The following is a 15672-nucleotide window of genomic DNA, read 5'->3' on the forward strand; positions in this document are numbered from 1 at the left end:
TGGTGAAGAGGTACCCAGGGCTGGGGCCAATGCCCACCATGGGCAGCCTCTAAGAAGCAGATGAGGCAGGGGGACACAAGAGATGAAGGTTAGGAATTTCCCCTCCACCCAGGACAGCCCCCACCCAGTTCCTAAAGGATATCAGTAAGGAGTGCAATCAGATTAGCAGAATCCAACAGAGGCAGATTGCTAAAGACCAAGGTGCATGAAATGGGGAAGAGCCTGGGATCAACTTCTCCCTGTGGGGAGAGGCCAGGCAAACCCTGTCGTAGGTTTTAAGTTGATGCAGAGGGATTTTTATGCTGTTGAGAAGGTCAGACTAGGTAAGAATGAGCATCCCCCAAGGCAAGGAGCTTAAAAAGCACAGTCTCTTCTCAAACCTGACAATGCCAAGGCCAAGGAAAGCATGCTGGAACATCATCTCCATCCTGTAGCCACTGGAATGAGTAGCCATGCAAAGAGTGAGGCAGGACAGAGGGAGGTGGGTAATGTGGAGATCCCAGAGAAACCTTTCCTGTCTCCCACCTGCTCCCCACTGTGCCTGTGTTCTCCAGACTCCTGGGCCTCAGCCTCCCCAGCTTTATCAGTTCCCACTCACCCTGCAACCATAGCCCCTGTTCTCCACGTGGCGCAGCAGCTGGCTCAGCAGCAGGACTAGGGCCTTCACATTCATATTCGGTATCTGAAATTAGAGCAGGGGCCTGAGGAAGGAGGAAGAAGTCTGGTCAGCTCCAGACCTGTTCACAAAACACTTATAATTTGTGCATCAGACCCAAATGCGGGCAGCTGTGAGAGACCAATCCCCCTTCTTCCTGGGTCAAGAGGTGTTTCCAACTTGCTTATGGTTTCATGGGCAGGCAGGCAGGCAAAGAGGTGGGTCTATTAGCACATCCCCAAAAATGTGAATTTCTCAGAATGGGGTAAAGGAAAAAAAATGTCCAGACCTTTCAAAGAAACTGGATTATGTTCTGGTTGTGCAGAAAGAAGCTAAAAACAGAGGCTACGGGATAGAGCTGGAAGACAGACCAGATAGAGGACAAACAGCTGCTGAGGTCCAGGGAGATTTCTGGAAGAGTCATCTTTGTCTCTCTGTGGTTCATTTATTTATGCTTTTGTTTGTCACAATAAAATTTAAGGCATACTCACAATACAACAGGATAAAGCAAATCAAATAGTTACCTTGAGTGAAGAAAGAAAAAATAAGAAAAATAAGTATAAAAAAATAAGAATAAGCAAGAGTGAGTTTGATGCCTGCAGTTCACAGCACATAGCAAGATTGGGCATTATTTTTCTATACATTCACAAATATGGAGGCTGTGGGGTCCTACACACACACACACACACACACACACACACACACACACACACACATACACCTATTTATTACAGACATGTCTTCAAGCTTTCCTACAGCCAGTACAAAAATGGAGACACACTAGAAAATTGCCATTAGAAGTTAGGTGCCTATGGGCTGGGGATGTGGCTCAAGTGGTAGCGCGCTCGCCTGGCATGCGTCTGGCCCAGGTTCCATCCTCAGCACCACATACAAACAAAGATGTTGTTGTCTGCCGAAAACTAAAAAATAAGCATTAAAAAAAAAGAAGAAGAAGAACTTAGGTGCCTATGCTGATCCTGTCTCTGACTGAAGTCTGGATCTGGGCTCCCACCTGGGTGCTGACACTCTGGGAACTCTGCCTTGTGGGTCTGGGGACAGTGGAGAAGTGAGAGAGGCACTGGCAAGGAAAGGTGCAGAGACTGAGCCCAGGGGCAAGGACAAAGTCCTGCTGGGAGGACAGTGGCTACTGGGGTTCCCCCTGTGAGGGGCTGACTTACACAAGGTCAGCAGTGTCCTGAATCTCCAGGGACTGAGGCTGCACACCTGTAACTGACCAGGCCTGTCACTGTTTTTCCCACCCCTTCCTCACACACCCACTCATCTTCTTAATTGTTGATAGGGAAATGCTTCAGCTGGGTGCAGCTGCAGCCCATTTGACATCAGGTAATCAGTGTTGGGGATGGTCCTCATGACTACAAGAAGTGGCCTAGTCCCTGAGAAGAAAGAATCAAAGTTGGACTATGGATTTCCTTCTCAGAATGGAGCACTGTCACCCCACAGGATGTTTGTTCAAAGCCCTGTGTGCCTCAGGCTGAACAGTGGGCTGAGACAAGGCTTTTCCTAAACTCAGGAGCCAAACCTGAACCAAGGAAAAGGTGAGATTCCCTCTCTGGCTGAAGAAAACTGCCTCACTAGAAAAGAAGGGCTCTGTGTGCCAAGAGGTCCTGGGTGGAGACCTGTGAGCCTGGAAGAAGGCACATCCTGGAAAATCCTTAGTCAGAAGAGGGATGGAGGAGATGTGGGTATAGCAGAAGGGTTGGAAGTTTCCCAATCAGCTGGAGAGAATGTGGGTCTGTCCAGGGGAGATCCCTGAACCTGGCCCAGGGATAATATGAGTGATAAGGAATTCTCCTCACAAGACACCTACTGAAAATTGCATTCAGTTAAAAGCAGAGCAACGGGTAAATTCTAAACCCATTTTGTGACAATTTCACCTGCAAGGTGGCAGCAGATGTGATCAGGGGACAATTACTCCATCAACGATTTCTGTCCAGTGGCGCAGAATTGCTTGTTGAATACCAAGTCCTTGGAGAAAAGGAGACCATCAGACAAAATCAGGTGGATTGCCAGCATGAGCCCCCAGCTTCAGGAGGCAAGATTTCTAACAGTTCAGAGAAAGAGTCATGATCCCATGAACCGAGACACCAGAAAGGAAAGTGACTCGGGAGAGTTAGGAGAATGTCAGCAATGAAATCCTGGATACATTATCACAAACAATCTCTCAGAGACATTGGAACAAAGCTCAGGAGACTAGGGAGGCAGCTGCGCAGTGGTTGCAGGGAGCTCAGATTTCAGGTCATCTCTAAGGATGGAGCGAGGGCATTCAGCCAAGGGCAGAGAGAAGAGGGGCGGGTCTGAGGATGATGTTGGCAAACTATAGAGTCCGGAGGCTGGGGAGGCACAACACACAAGGCCAGCAGGTGGGAACTGACCGAGTGTTTGTGACAGAGCAGAGAATGCTAATGGCAGAAAGAATGAGACTCCATCCTTGTCCATCTGATCTGTCAGAGGGAATTGGGAGCACAGCATGAGAGTGAATGCAGCAGGAAGCAGGAGAATAACAAGGCCCAAGATGGACCTGGTCCCTTGTCCAGCAAGGTGGCAGAATCATGAAGTGGCCTCATGGTGGACTGGAATGCCTGAGCTCAGGGAATGCTGATGGCCAGAGCCAGTCCTGACAGCAACATCTGAGGACAGTGGGGACACCTAATCTAGGAAAGAGACTCAGCAGCAAGATCCAGTCACCAGGGAGGAGCACAGTGACCAAAGTATGCCCCCACAAGAGGATGTGAAGATATAAATTCTTGGCTTTTACGGAAACACTCTTCCTATATGGTCACAGCTACACCCCCAGGGCCTGGAATAGCACCTAGCACACAGCAAGTACACAATAAATACTTGCTGAATAAATAAATGCAAAAGTTACAGAAAGAGAAAAGAAAGCAGAAAGAATGTAGCAGCCAAATTTTAAAACAAGCCATAAAGCAGCATAGGACATATTCTAGCCAATAAGCAGTCAGGCCTGCCATCCACGGCCTGCTTTCATAGTCAGTGCCTCAGGAGAAGAGAAGAAAGTCCTGTTGGAAGTGGGCACTGCTGGAGCCCAGTGCAGAACTGGTGTCAGACTCTCAGCCAGCTCCTGAGGCAGCCCCTTATCTTGTCCTACACCTGCTCAATAGCCCCTAGCATCTCCCCACCAGAGGATTGACCAGGGGCACTGCAAAACAGGAAGTCCACACCTCCTCGGTACTCCAAGGCCTATGGGGGAGGAGTGTGAGAGAGTGTGGAAGTGACCTAAAGACACCTCACCCTCCCAGAGCAGCCTAGGAGCCGGAAGCATTGAGGCAAAACTTGCTAATCAAATGCCACCCCAATCAAGAATGGTTACCAGGTCCCTGTGAAAACCAGACTCTTGCAAAAGCAAGTATCATGGATGGGCCCAGGGGCTGGCTCCAAGGTACAGGGGCACCCTAAATGCCTTTTCAATCCCTTTAGACACCTCCTTAACCATAGTTCTCAAAGGTGGTGTCCTCTCATGAACAAGCCACTTGCCAGAAAGCTTCCTGCCACCATTCCCACCCTGCCCCTACCAGGGCTGAGCAGTAAAGCAGAAATTCCATGTGCTCTCTTTGAGTCTCCTTGGTCTCTCATAGCCACCAGCTGCTCCAGGTCCTTGGCCTTCCCCACAGGGCACACAGTGCCATTCACATTCAGCTGCTGCCAGGGCTGTTCTGCTGCTTCCTGCTGCTGACGACCTGTCCTGGGCACTATCCTTCCCCAGTTGTTGGTGAAGCCAGTCCTATGTAGAAGGTGGAGGGCACAAGTCAGCCTCACTCCTCCCCACCATTCTTCCTCTATCATCCCCAGAACTCAGTGAAGAAGGGAGTAATATATTCTACAACCTCAAGTCCTTCCATGGAAAACTGGGTCCCTGTGAGGTGTAGACCCAAGAAGAAATCAGGACACGTACCCTCAGTGGACCCTGTAACCACAGCTACCTAGTTGGCCAGGATGCCCTGTTCCACTGCTGTGCATCCTCACAGAGAGCCAGTGCAGGGATAAAACAAGTCCTAGTGGACCCAAGTCACTGTAGGAGCATGGTAACCAAACCCAGACTGCTTCCTGCTCAGTCAACCCTGGTGGGAAAGACTCCATTTCACCTATCACTGATGGCATTAGTGAGCATGAAAGCAATCTAGCCCCCACTCCTCCAGAATGTCAAGGCCAGCATCCCAGAGTGGCGAGAGTCAGGCTAATAACAGTAAACTTCAAACACCAGAGTGTCAGGTTAGGCAACCAGCCCCAGAAAATTTCCTAGTTATAAAAATGACATATAAGATTGTAAGACCCAAATTCCATAGACAAAAATTATTTTTCTATTCATTCCATAAGCAAGCACCGAGCTCTTAAGGTGTCAGGCACTGGGGGACATCTTGGTGAATGACAGACCTAGTCCCAGACCCAGTCCCACACCCATGAAGTGCCCCATATTGAGTGAGGATGCTAAATACCAAACAAATAATTATGTCAATTAGTAATTAACTTATTTTAGAAGAGTAAAATCAACAGAAACTCATTCGTGGCTGAATGGAGGGTAAGTATGATCATTTTGGAAAATGATTTGGCTTTGTATGGAGAAGTTGAAAATACAGCCTTCTGATTCTGCAAGGGACCTCCCCCAACCTCCTGCAAAAGGGCAGCTTGTGTGTACCAAGGGATGGTGCACATGTGTTCACTGCAGTATTTGATGTCAGAGTCCCTAACTGGAAACAAATCCATATGCCCAGTAGTGGTAGAAGAGATAAGTAAATCTTGTTGCATTTAGATAATGGAATAGTATACACAGCAATGACAATTAATGAATTGAAGTTACACTGAAAAACATAAATGAATTTGAAAAAAAGATATCAAGTGAAAGAAACAGGCAGAAAATATGCATCGTGTGATTCCGCAAGTTTCCCAAAGAGGCAAAACAACTCTATCATTTAAGAATGCAACTGATGATAAAACTACAGAGAAACGCAAAGCCATAATTGCCACACAAGTCAGGAGAGTGGGTGTTTCTGGGGTAAAGTGTAGGGGCTGTAATTAGGGAGAGGCAAAACAAAGAGCTCCGGGGTGCATTTTATAAGCAAGTGATGGTCATGTGGCATATGTGAATGGTTTATAAAACCACACAGACACACATAAATATACATACTTTTAATGTATGTTGTATTTCACAATAAAAATGTTTAAAAAGCAAAGTTTACATGCTTGTGATAAATTTTAAAATTCAAGCATGTTAGAGCTAGTCAGAAACTAAATTTCCCAAGCCCCTTCTCAGAAGCAAACTTACCAGCATCTCAAATACTCTCTCAGGGGTGTTCTTTGCAAAAGGGCTTTGTTTTAGACAAGTTTTCCATTTATAAATATTTGGTTCACAGTTGAGCAAGGTGATGTCACCTGTAAACCAGTTACTTCAGAGGCTGAGTCAGGAAGATAGCAAATTTGAAGCCAGCCTGGACAAATTAGTGAAACCCCATACTCTAAATAAAAACAAAAAAGTCCAGGGATAATGTTCCAGTGTCAGGGAACAGCTGAGAACTGACTATATCAGTTCAGTGCCTGGTTCTTCAATCCCCAGCACCACCAAAAGAGAGAGAGAGAGAAAGAAAGAGGGGAATAGTTTCTGAGATATCCTAACCAGGAAGCAGAGACTTGGGAAATATCGGAAAATAAAGAAGGACCCGGGATCAGCCTGAGGTCCTTGAGGTGGCTCCTCTCCCACCCTCTGAGCCTCAGAGCCCTGTCCACGGTTTGAAATTCAGCGAATGCTCAGGAAAATCTGTGGGATGCATCTCATACTGGAGGTGTGGAAAGTGAGGGAAACTGGAGATAAATAGGGTCTATAAGGGTCTATAAGGTAGAGGAAGGTTTTGATAGGGAAAGCAGAATAAATGTTCCAGTGTCAGGGAACAGCTGAGAGGAAATGAATGTCCAAGGAATCAGAAGAGAGTAGGAATTCTGTGTGCCTGGAATGTAGAGAGTCCAGGACTCAGAAAAACCAGGATACGGATCTGAATGGCTGGCCAGGCTTACACTGAAGTGCAGCTCTCTGAAGCTAGGCCAGTCCCAGCAGCCCCAGCCAAGTGCAGCATGGAGACCCAAGCCCTCAGGAGGTCCTCAGAAGGGCAGAGGCATGCACAGATGAAGGCAGAGTAAGATCTGGCTTAGGAGACTCAGGTATGCTGTCTCTGTAAATTGGAAAAATACTGGAGTCTTGTAGTGGGAAGCCTCTTTCACCCAAACCCCCAATATCCCAGCCCTAAATCAGGCCAGAGGCTCCTGCATCCCCTAGTGTGAGATTCCCATTAGCTCCTTATTCCCTACCCTAATCTAGGAATCTGATTAGTTTCCTGCTGAGGGAAGTAGGAAGGGAGTGGCTGGAGCAAAGAGTTAGAGAAGGCACTCAGAGACTTAGGGGTCTGCTTTTCATGCAGGACTGAGCCAGAGACACAAAGAGAGGCAGGCTCTGGCAGCTTTGGGTCAGCAGACATGAACTTTCAGTGTGTATAACTGTCCGCAGACCCTCATCATCACTTCAGATCTGCTCTGGCCACTCCATCACCCAGGGACTCCTGGTTACTAAGCAACCTCTGCCTTACCTACTTCATCTGCCCTTGTTCCTTAGCAACCCTTGCGTAACCCAATTCCCTTGAGTTTGGGGTCTGTATCTATAAAATATAAATGAATGGGTGCTGCTCAGGAATTGTAGAGAAATTTTAGATTAAATATCAGTCTGTACTCAGCTCATAATGAAGGTGACCAAATGCTCTGCTTTGGGAGGGACAACCTTGCTTTCCAATTTATGTCCCTTCTGGTATCATATTTCCAAAAGCATTCTTTGCAGGTGCTAGACCTCCTCCCTTTTTTTTTTTTTTTTTCCTCCCAGCTGCTTTCACTCTGCTTGCTCTCTCACACAGGCACTCTCTCCTTTCTGCAAGGTCACATTTACAGCGTTACATTTCAAGCGGGAGAGGGGGGGGGTCTCATCTCCTGATTGGTCTATCTTCCCTAGACAGGACACCAGATTCTAAACCTCTTCTCCCCACCCCTGGGACTCCTCTCACCCCATCTTCAAGCATTTAACCCCCTACAGATGATGAGAGGAAGGGGAAGCCGGTCTCCTTGGCCTGGAGCGGTGCAGGAAAAAAAGAGAACGGCATTTCGTCGGGACAGGGTTCCCCCTGCTGGATATTTCTAGTTACAGCACTACTGAGAAGCATTCCTGTCTCAGCAAGTCTGAGACTGTCCCCTTTCTGGCCTGCAGCAGTTCTCACTGAGCACTGCTTGTCTGAATTTGCCTCAGGGCAATTTGCAGGAAAGGTGACCTAAAGTACAGAAAAGCTACTACAGCCCGATGCAGGTAAAGAGATGAGGTGAGGCCTCACCTGTCTCCTTGCTTCCCCTTCCACACAGAGCCCCTCTCTTCCAGGTGGAGAGGGAGCACTCATTAACACTTCGTTCCCAAGCGATCAGCTAGGCCCACTTGAGCAGAGTTGACAGCAGGTCCTTGGAGTAGCCCTGGAGACTGGCATTGCCTGTTCTGATACCCCTTTCCATGCGTGTCAATTCAGATGCCCAAAGTTGGGAATGGGGAAGCCAAATGGACACACCATTAACCTAGCCCCATCTTGAGGTGAATGGCCTTCAACATTCACTCCAAAAAGAGAAAAGCAAAAGCAAAGAAAAAGGAAAGAAAACAAGGAGTAGGGCTGGGGATGTGGCTCAAGCGGTAGCACGCTCGCCTGGCATGGGTGCGGCCCGGGTTCAATCCTCAGCACCACATGCAAACAAAGATGTTGTGTCTGCCGAAAACTAAAAAATAAATATTAAAAATTAAAAAAAAAAACAAGGAGTAAGGAAGAGACACAAATACTTAGAAACATTGAAAATCGGAAAAGAGAGAGACTAAAGAGAAGTCAACAGAAGCTATATGACCTTGGAAAAGTATGTGCCCCTCTCTGGCCTCAGTCTGTAACTTGGTAAAATGAGAAGCTGACTTGGGTGGTCCTAAGGGCTCCAATAGCCCCAAGAGCTTTATTCTGAGAATCAGAGGAGAAATACACGGAGTTGCAGGCATAGAGTTAGGGAGAAATAAACATCAAAATAAAAGGTAAAAAGGAGTGAGGATGGGCAGTTCCACCCATCATGGACCCCTGCATGGCCATTAGGCCTCAACTTGGACCACACCATTCCTGCCCTGGGCTGTGGTGATGCAGGCTCAGTTTATCCGGCTGTCATGAAGTCTGCAAGTGTGAGGATGTGAGTAGGATGCAGGCTGGGCTTCAGACCCTGCTGATTATATCTCAAAAACTAAAGTGTGAGCAGAATTTACAGTCCCAGAATTCAGGATGAGGATGAGAAAAGGACTCCCCATAGCCTAGGAGGGAAAACCTGGGGGAAAGTACAGGACTTGTCTGTATACATTTCTGCAGAATGCTGCACATGACACTTACCAAGGACCCATTGCTGTCAGCGTCCCACTTTCCCCAAAGATGCTCTCAAACAACAGATACAGACAGATCCATGGATCTAAAACCTGTACTCAAACAGGCTGCAGACCCCATCTTAGGGAATCTGGGATGGGCAGGCCAGGCAGCTATAGGCTCACCTGGCTGTGGAGGCAGAACTGGATACACATTTTACCAGCAATAGAAACAAACCCAAGCCTCAGTCCCAAAACCACTGAAGTAGCTCCTCCTCCCCAGGTCAGGTCCCTAGAACTACCTAGAATCAATGGCTGTAGAGCTTCTGGTATCCACATACCATCCAGGCTGTCACCCTGACCCAAATAATTCATAAGTAACTATTTCATGCTAGGGGTTGTGTCAAGTACTGCAAACACCAAAATAATGATGGCATAGCCCCTACCCTCAATAAACTTACAAAATTAAATAAAAAGCTCACAGTCTAATAGAAGACAATGCAATGCAGAGTGATGCATATCAAAATGGAAGTAGTCTTAGGGTTCAGGGCACCTGAGAAAGCATAGTAAAAGTCACGTTGAGCCAGGCGTGGTGGTGCATACCTGGAGTCCCATCTGCTTGAGAGGCTGAGGCAGGATCGTAAGTTTGAAGGAGCTTGGGCAACTTATCAAGACCCTATCTCAAAAAAATTTTTTTTAATTAAAAAAGAAATTTTTTAGTTATAGGTGGACACAATGTCTTTATTTTACTTTATGTGGTACTGAGGATCAAACCCAGGGCCTCACGCATGCTAGGCAAGTGTTCTGCCTGTGAGCTTCAACCCCAGTCCTTTTTTTTTTTTTTTTTTTTTTTTTAATTTTTAAGGCTGGGAATGTAATTCATCAGTAGGCATTTGCCTAGCATGTGTGAGGCCCTGGGTTTAGTCCCCAGTACAGAGAGAGAGAAAAAAAAAGGCATGTTGAAAATTTGATGGAGGATGTACCATGCAGCTGGACAAATAGTTCTGAAGCTCAGGAAAGCAAACTGGTGTTCAGGAGAATGATTTGGGAATTACTGCCCATAGGTAGAAACAACCTCATAAAGTGGATGAGAGCTGCCAAGAGTGTGAGTAAAGTGAAAAGAGAAGAGCCCCGAAACTGAAACTGGAGCCAGGCGCCACGGTGGTGCACTCCTGTAATCCAATGGCTCAGGAAGCTGAGGCAGGAGGATGGCAAGTTCAAGGCCAGCCTGGGCAATTTAGTGAGACCCTATCTTGAAATGAAAAATAAAAGGGGCTCAGGATGTAGCTCAGTGGTACAGCACCTAAAGGTTCAATCCCCAGTGCCACAAATTAATGAATAAAAACAAAATCTCCAACTGCAACAATTTTCAACCTCCCTCCAACTCATTCCCACCTGTGCTAGTCAACTTTCGTCGCTGTGACCAAAATACATGACATGAACAACTTAAAGGAGGAAAGGTTTATTTTGGCTTGTGGTTTCAGAGGTTTCAGTCCATGGTCAGCTGGCTTCATTGCTTCGAGCCTGAGGTGAGGCAGAACACCATGGCAGAAGGGCATGGCAAAGGGAAGCTGCTCAGATCATGACAGCTGGGAAGCAGGGGCAGCAGGGTCAAGGACCAAGGTCAAGATCAAGTCCCCAGGGGCATACACTGAAGGACCACGCCTCCAACGAGCTTCCACCTCCCACAGTTTCCACCACCTCCCAGTAGTCCGTTCAGAGTCTTCTGAATTAATCAATGAATTAATTCACTGAGGAGGTTAGAGCTCTCAAGATCCAATCGCTTCTCAAAAGCCCCACCTCTGAACAAGCCTTCAACACATGAGCCTTTGGGGGACACTTTATACCTGACCCACAGCTCCACATATACGCATTAGGATAACACCTCACAAACTTGAAAAGCTGTAAAGGCATTTATCAGGAGAGAAGTTAGTTTGCCAACATGATTTTGCCCCTACTGTCCTCTTTTTAGAGCTTCTCCTCTTATCCTCTGATGAGCTCTGACTCACAATGTGGCACACCATATGTTCCAATGGTCAGCAAATCACCAATAGATCTGAGGTCTACTCCAGAGCTTGACATCAAGGGGTCCTCCCTTGCATCCCCTATGAAGGGATACAAGGTTGCCAGACCTTGCAAAGAAAAACACAAGATGCCCAGTTAAATTGGAAGTTCAAATATACCTATATCAAAAGATATAGGTTGTATATCAAAAGATATAAGTCTATCCCAAATATTGCAAGGGACATATTTATACCAAAAAAAAAACAAAAAAACCTTATTTGGGGTTTATTTGAAATTACAAAACTTAACTGGGTATCCTATATTTTATCTAGCAACAATACTTCTTTGCCCTAGTGATAATAATTCTCCAAAGGAACAGTGACAAGCTTATTAATTGATCTGAAAAAAAATACCAAAGTGGTATATGGTTTACACATCATCCAGAAGAAAAGTAAAGACAAAATAGTCTTTATAAAATATATTTAGGGGCTGGGGCTATGGCTCCATGGTAGAGTGCTCACCTAGCATTGGTGAGGCACTGGGTTCGATCCTCAGAACCACATAAATGTAAAAATAAAGATATTGTGTCCACCTAAAACTAAAAAATAAATATTTTTAAAAGGATATATATATATACATATGTGTGTGTGTATACACACACATACATATATATATTTAAATGACACCAGTAATACACAGGTGTATTCTCCCTTGAGTTATATAATCCAATAAATTATTACTTTGAAATTCTGAAATTTTCCTTACACCTATCTGTAAATGTCACTAAATAGGAATCCAAGGAGGTCTCGAAGAGAGAAAGGGACCTCAACTCAGCCCTGGCAGAGGTGACTTGCACCATAGAAAAGAATTTTAGGATATATCAAAAGAGACACAAACAAAGATTTATTTAGGAAAACAAGTAATACTACAGATGCACACTCAAAGGGAAAGGAGTGCAGTTATCTGAGGGTGAGACACACTTTGGGATCGTGGGCCCTTCTTTTTAAAGGAAATTTTGTAAATAGTGAACATGAGAAGTGTATAGGGGTGACATCAGCCTGGTGAGCTCAATTCCGTCAATCATGGAGCACAGGGTGGGTCACAGTAGTCTGGTCATTTCAGGATCTCTAGAGTGACATCATCCAGTCAATAACATTTGGAATATACCCATATCATAAGTCTCTAACAATATCTTCCCTTTGATTTATGTAGTCTAAAGAAAATAATGTTGTATAGGCTAGCAATATATGTAGGCATTAATCATCTAGGCTCATATTACTCTAAAAGGTTCGAGGGCCTTTTTCTCTTCTTTTTTTTTTTTTTTTTTTTTTTGGTAAGATTTCAGGCCTGGTGGAAAATGGATTTGGGAAGTAAAGGACAAGGTATTCGTGTAGCTTCTTAGATTTAAAGTTACAGCTTCTTTTCCCTTTCCTATAAGTCTTCTCTCTACCTCTCCTTATTTATTTTATCTACCCTCATTATTACAGGAAGTAAGTACACTTCATTTTATTTTGTGACATCTTTAAATGTTTTTATTAACCCTTATAAACTTTGTAATTTTATCTAAAATTATTTTTTAATTTAATATTGTATTCTAACACATAACAATATGATCATTACAATACAGTCACTCTTGTTTTCTTTTTTTAATTTAAGGAGTACGGGGAATTGATCCCAGGGGCACTCTACCACTAAACTATATCCCCAGCCCTTCCTATCTCTTATTTTGAGATCAGTTCTCCCTAAATTGCCCAGACTGGCCTCAAATTTTTGATCTTCTGCCTCAGCCTCCCAAATAATGGGATTATACATGCACCACTGCAAAGTCACAATATATTTATCCTTATATTCAAGGATCTATCACCGGCTTAATAAAGACAGATTAGAAGATTTGCTTTGTCAACACACAATCACATCATCTTTGTCTAAACATACTAGGGAAAAAAAGATGAAGCTGACATATCAGATTATTTCTCTGACTAGCAGAAGAGAAGGATGTGAAATCTGTTTCCCTCCTCTATGCAGATGTTAAGTATAGATTACCAGACTTTATGCATCAGATCACATTAACCAGTACCATAATACCAGGTAATTGCTAGGGCTAGTTTAGAGAAAAATAAATTGACTACTTGAAATGTAGATATGATGCACTCAAAGTAGAAATGAGGAAGTTATTGCCACATCTTACTGGGTAAGTTTTCACAGTGCATTAGGTAGAGAAGCCCGCAATGGCTGGGATAATGAAGCCCTGTACACTGGCACCTCTCGATGTCTGCTGGATGAAAACGGAGTGAAAGGAAGCCAGGCGTACTGGTGCTTGCCTGTTATCCAGCTATTTAGGAGGCTGAGGCAGTCTGGGCAAATTACCAAGGCCTCGTCTCAAAACAAAGTAAAAAGGGCTGGGGATGGAGCGCTTGCCTAGCATGTGCAAGGCCCTGGGTTTTATCCCCAGCACTGAAAAAAGAAAAGAAAAATAGTCTGTGAAAGAAATCCTGAGCGCTGACATTTTACAGCAATGTAATCATTCATCAAATTAAACTGATCTTGTTTGCATTTCATGCAAACATGAAGACGGCATTACTAGCTTGTCTGAAGAACTGGGGGCTTGATGTTTTCTTGTACTCATCCAGTTGGAACCAACCAATCATTAAAACCTTTTTTTAATTCGTATTTTTTAGTTTTAGGTGGACACTATATCTTTATTTTATTTTTATGTCGTGCTGAGGATTGAACCCAGTGCCTTATGCATGCTAGGCTAGTACTCTACCACCGAGCCATAACCCCAGCCCCTAAAAAGTCTTTTGATGTGAATACTTAGCAACAAACACAAGTGGTGGTGAAGTTTTCAGCAATGACTAACTTTTTCAGGTCTCATGGACAAATGTTTACATATCAAGAATGTTTTTGATATTTCTACCCATGACACAAAGCAACAGTGGGTAAACTTACTGACATGTAGAATAAATGGGACAGTGGCAGCAAACCATCCCCATGGTCACCATATTCTTCACTACCATGCCCTTGTAGTCAGATAGAAATAGCCCTTCAGATCATTTCCTTAGGCCTGATCCATGAGAACATATCTTTTAAACATTCTCTGCAAAGAAATCCGAAGTATACATAAAACACTTCTGTTGCCTACTGAAGAACAATGGTTCTCTCAAGAAAAGGCTCTTGTGCAATTGAGATGTGAGCTGAATTATTCTGTTTGTTCGTAGAATAACAGTTTTACTGGAAAAATGACTGCCAGACAAACTATGATTATTCAGATTTGGATATTTGGAAAATATTTTCTCAGAAACGAAAAGAATGTCACCGTAAGAAAAATAGTTGTGATATTAGCAGCCCATGATAAAATATGAAGCTTTTAACAAAACTTTAAATCGTGAAAAATTTGTAATTGCCATCCTGAGCTTGACACCTTCTTGACACTAAGAGATTTACCAGTAAGATGAATGTTGAGGGGCTGGTGTTGCGGCTCAGTGGCAGAGCTCTTGCCTGGCATGTGTGAGGCACTGGGTTTGATCCTCAGCATCACATAAAAATAAATAAATAAAATAAAAGTATTGTGCCCATCTATAACTAAAAAAAAATTTAAAAAAAGAAAAGATCAATGTTGATGTTAATAAGTGTGATTTTTTTCAACATTGCACAGTGGAATATGACAACATGTTATAAGATCTGTATAACCTTGAACCAAAATTTCCCAGATGGTCAATGCATGATGTTATAAAATCATATGTACATGAAAGATCCACTCAAAATGCAAGAGGAGACCAATTGAATTTTTAATTTTTTTAAGTTTGTAGATAGACTCAATACCTTTATTTTATTTATTTTTATGTGGTGCTAAGGATCGAACCCAGTGCCTCACAAATGCTAGGCAAGCACTCTACCACTGAGTTACAACCCCAGCCCTAACCAATTGAATTGTAAGATAACAGAATACAAAAAAAAAAAAAAAATTCAACTAATCTTTAAAAAACTACCATTTGTCAAGTTTGGGTGTAGTATCAAAGAGCATTCATGATTGTCTGAGAAAGTTAACACTCTTTTCAAACTGCATGTCTGTGTGAGCCATATACTATCAATAAACTGTTTTCCCATCAAAACAGCATATTATAACAGATTAAATGCAGAAGAAGGACCAGGTGTGATGGTGCACACCTGTAATTCCAGCTGCTCAGGAGGTTGAGGCAGTAGGATCACAAGTTCAAGGGCTGCCTGGGCAACTTAGGGAGAGCTGTTTCAAAATAAAAAGAGCTGGGAGTGTGGCTCAGTGTTAGAGCACTTATCTAGCATGCATGAGGCCCTGGATTCCATCCCTAGCACCATAAAATAAATGAATAGTCATATATATATATATATCTCTTTGTGTGTGTGTGTGTGTGTGTGTGTGTGTGTTTGTGTGTTTCTGGCAATTGAACCCAAGGCTTCAGGCATGGTAGGCAAGTGCTCTACCACTGAGCAACACATCCCTAGCCTCTAAGAAAATCTTTTTTATTAAGGAAAAAACATTCCAAAATAGGGAAATAACCAGGTGGATAAGGGGGAAAGGGTGGGGTAAAAGTGCCTGAGTCTG

At 44.1% G+C, this 15672-nt stretch overlaps 1 protein-coding gene across 1 annotated transcript in view; it reads right to left on the bottom strand.

Moving 5' to 3' along the window:
• Positions 1-673, bottom strand: part of LOC101961668 (dehydrogenase/reductase SDR family member 2, mitochondrial) — a 48742-nt gene extending 48069 nt beyond the window's left edge. The window contains exon 1 of the mRNA XM_078049053.1: positions 599-673. Within this exon, the coding sequence (XP_077905179.1) occupies positions 599-673 (75 nt within the window). The remainder of the gene's footprint in view (positions 1-598) is intronic.
• Between the last annotated feature and the right edge of the window lie 14999 nt (positions 674-15672).

This window comes from Ictidomys tridecemlineatus, chromosome 5 (genome assembly GCF_052094955.1).
Source record: "Ictidomys tridecemlineatus isolate mIctTri1 chromosome 5, mIctTri1.hap1, whole genome shotgun sequence".
Classification (NCBI taxonomy): Eukaryota; Metazoa; Chordata; class Mammalia; order Rodentia; family Sciuridae; genus Ictidomys; species Ictidomys tridecemlineatus.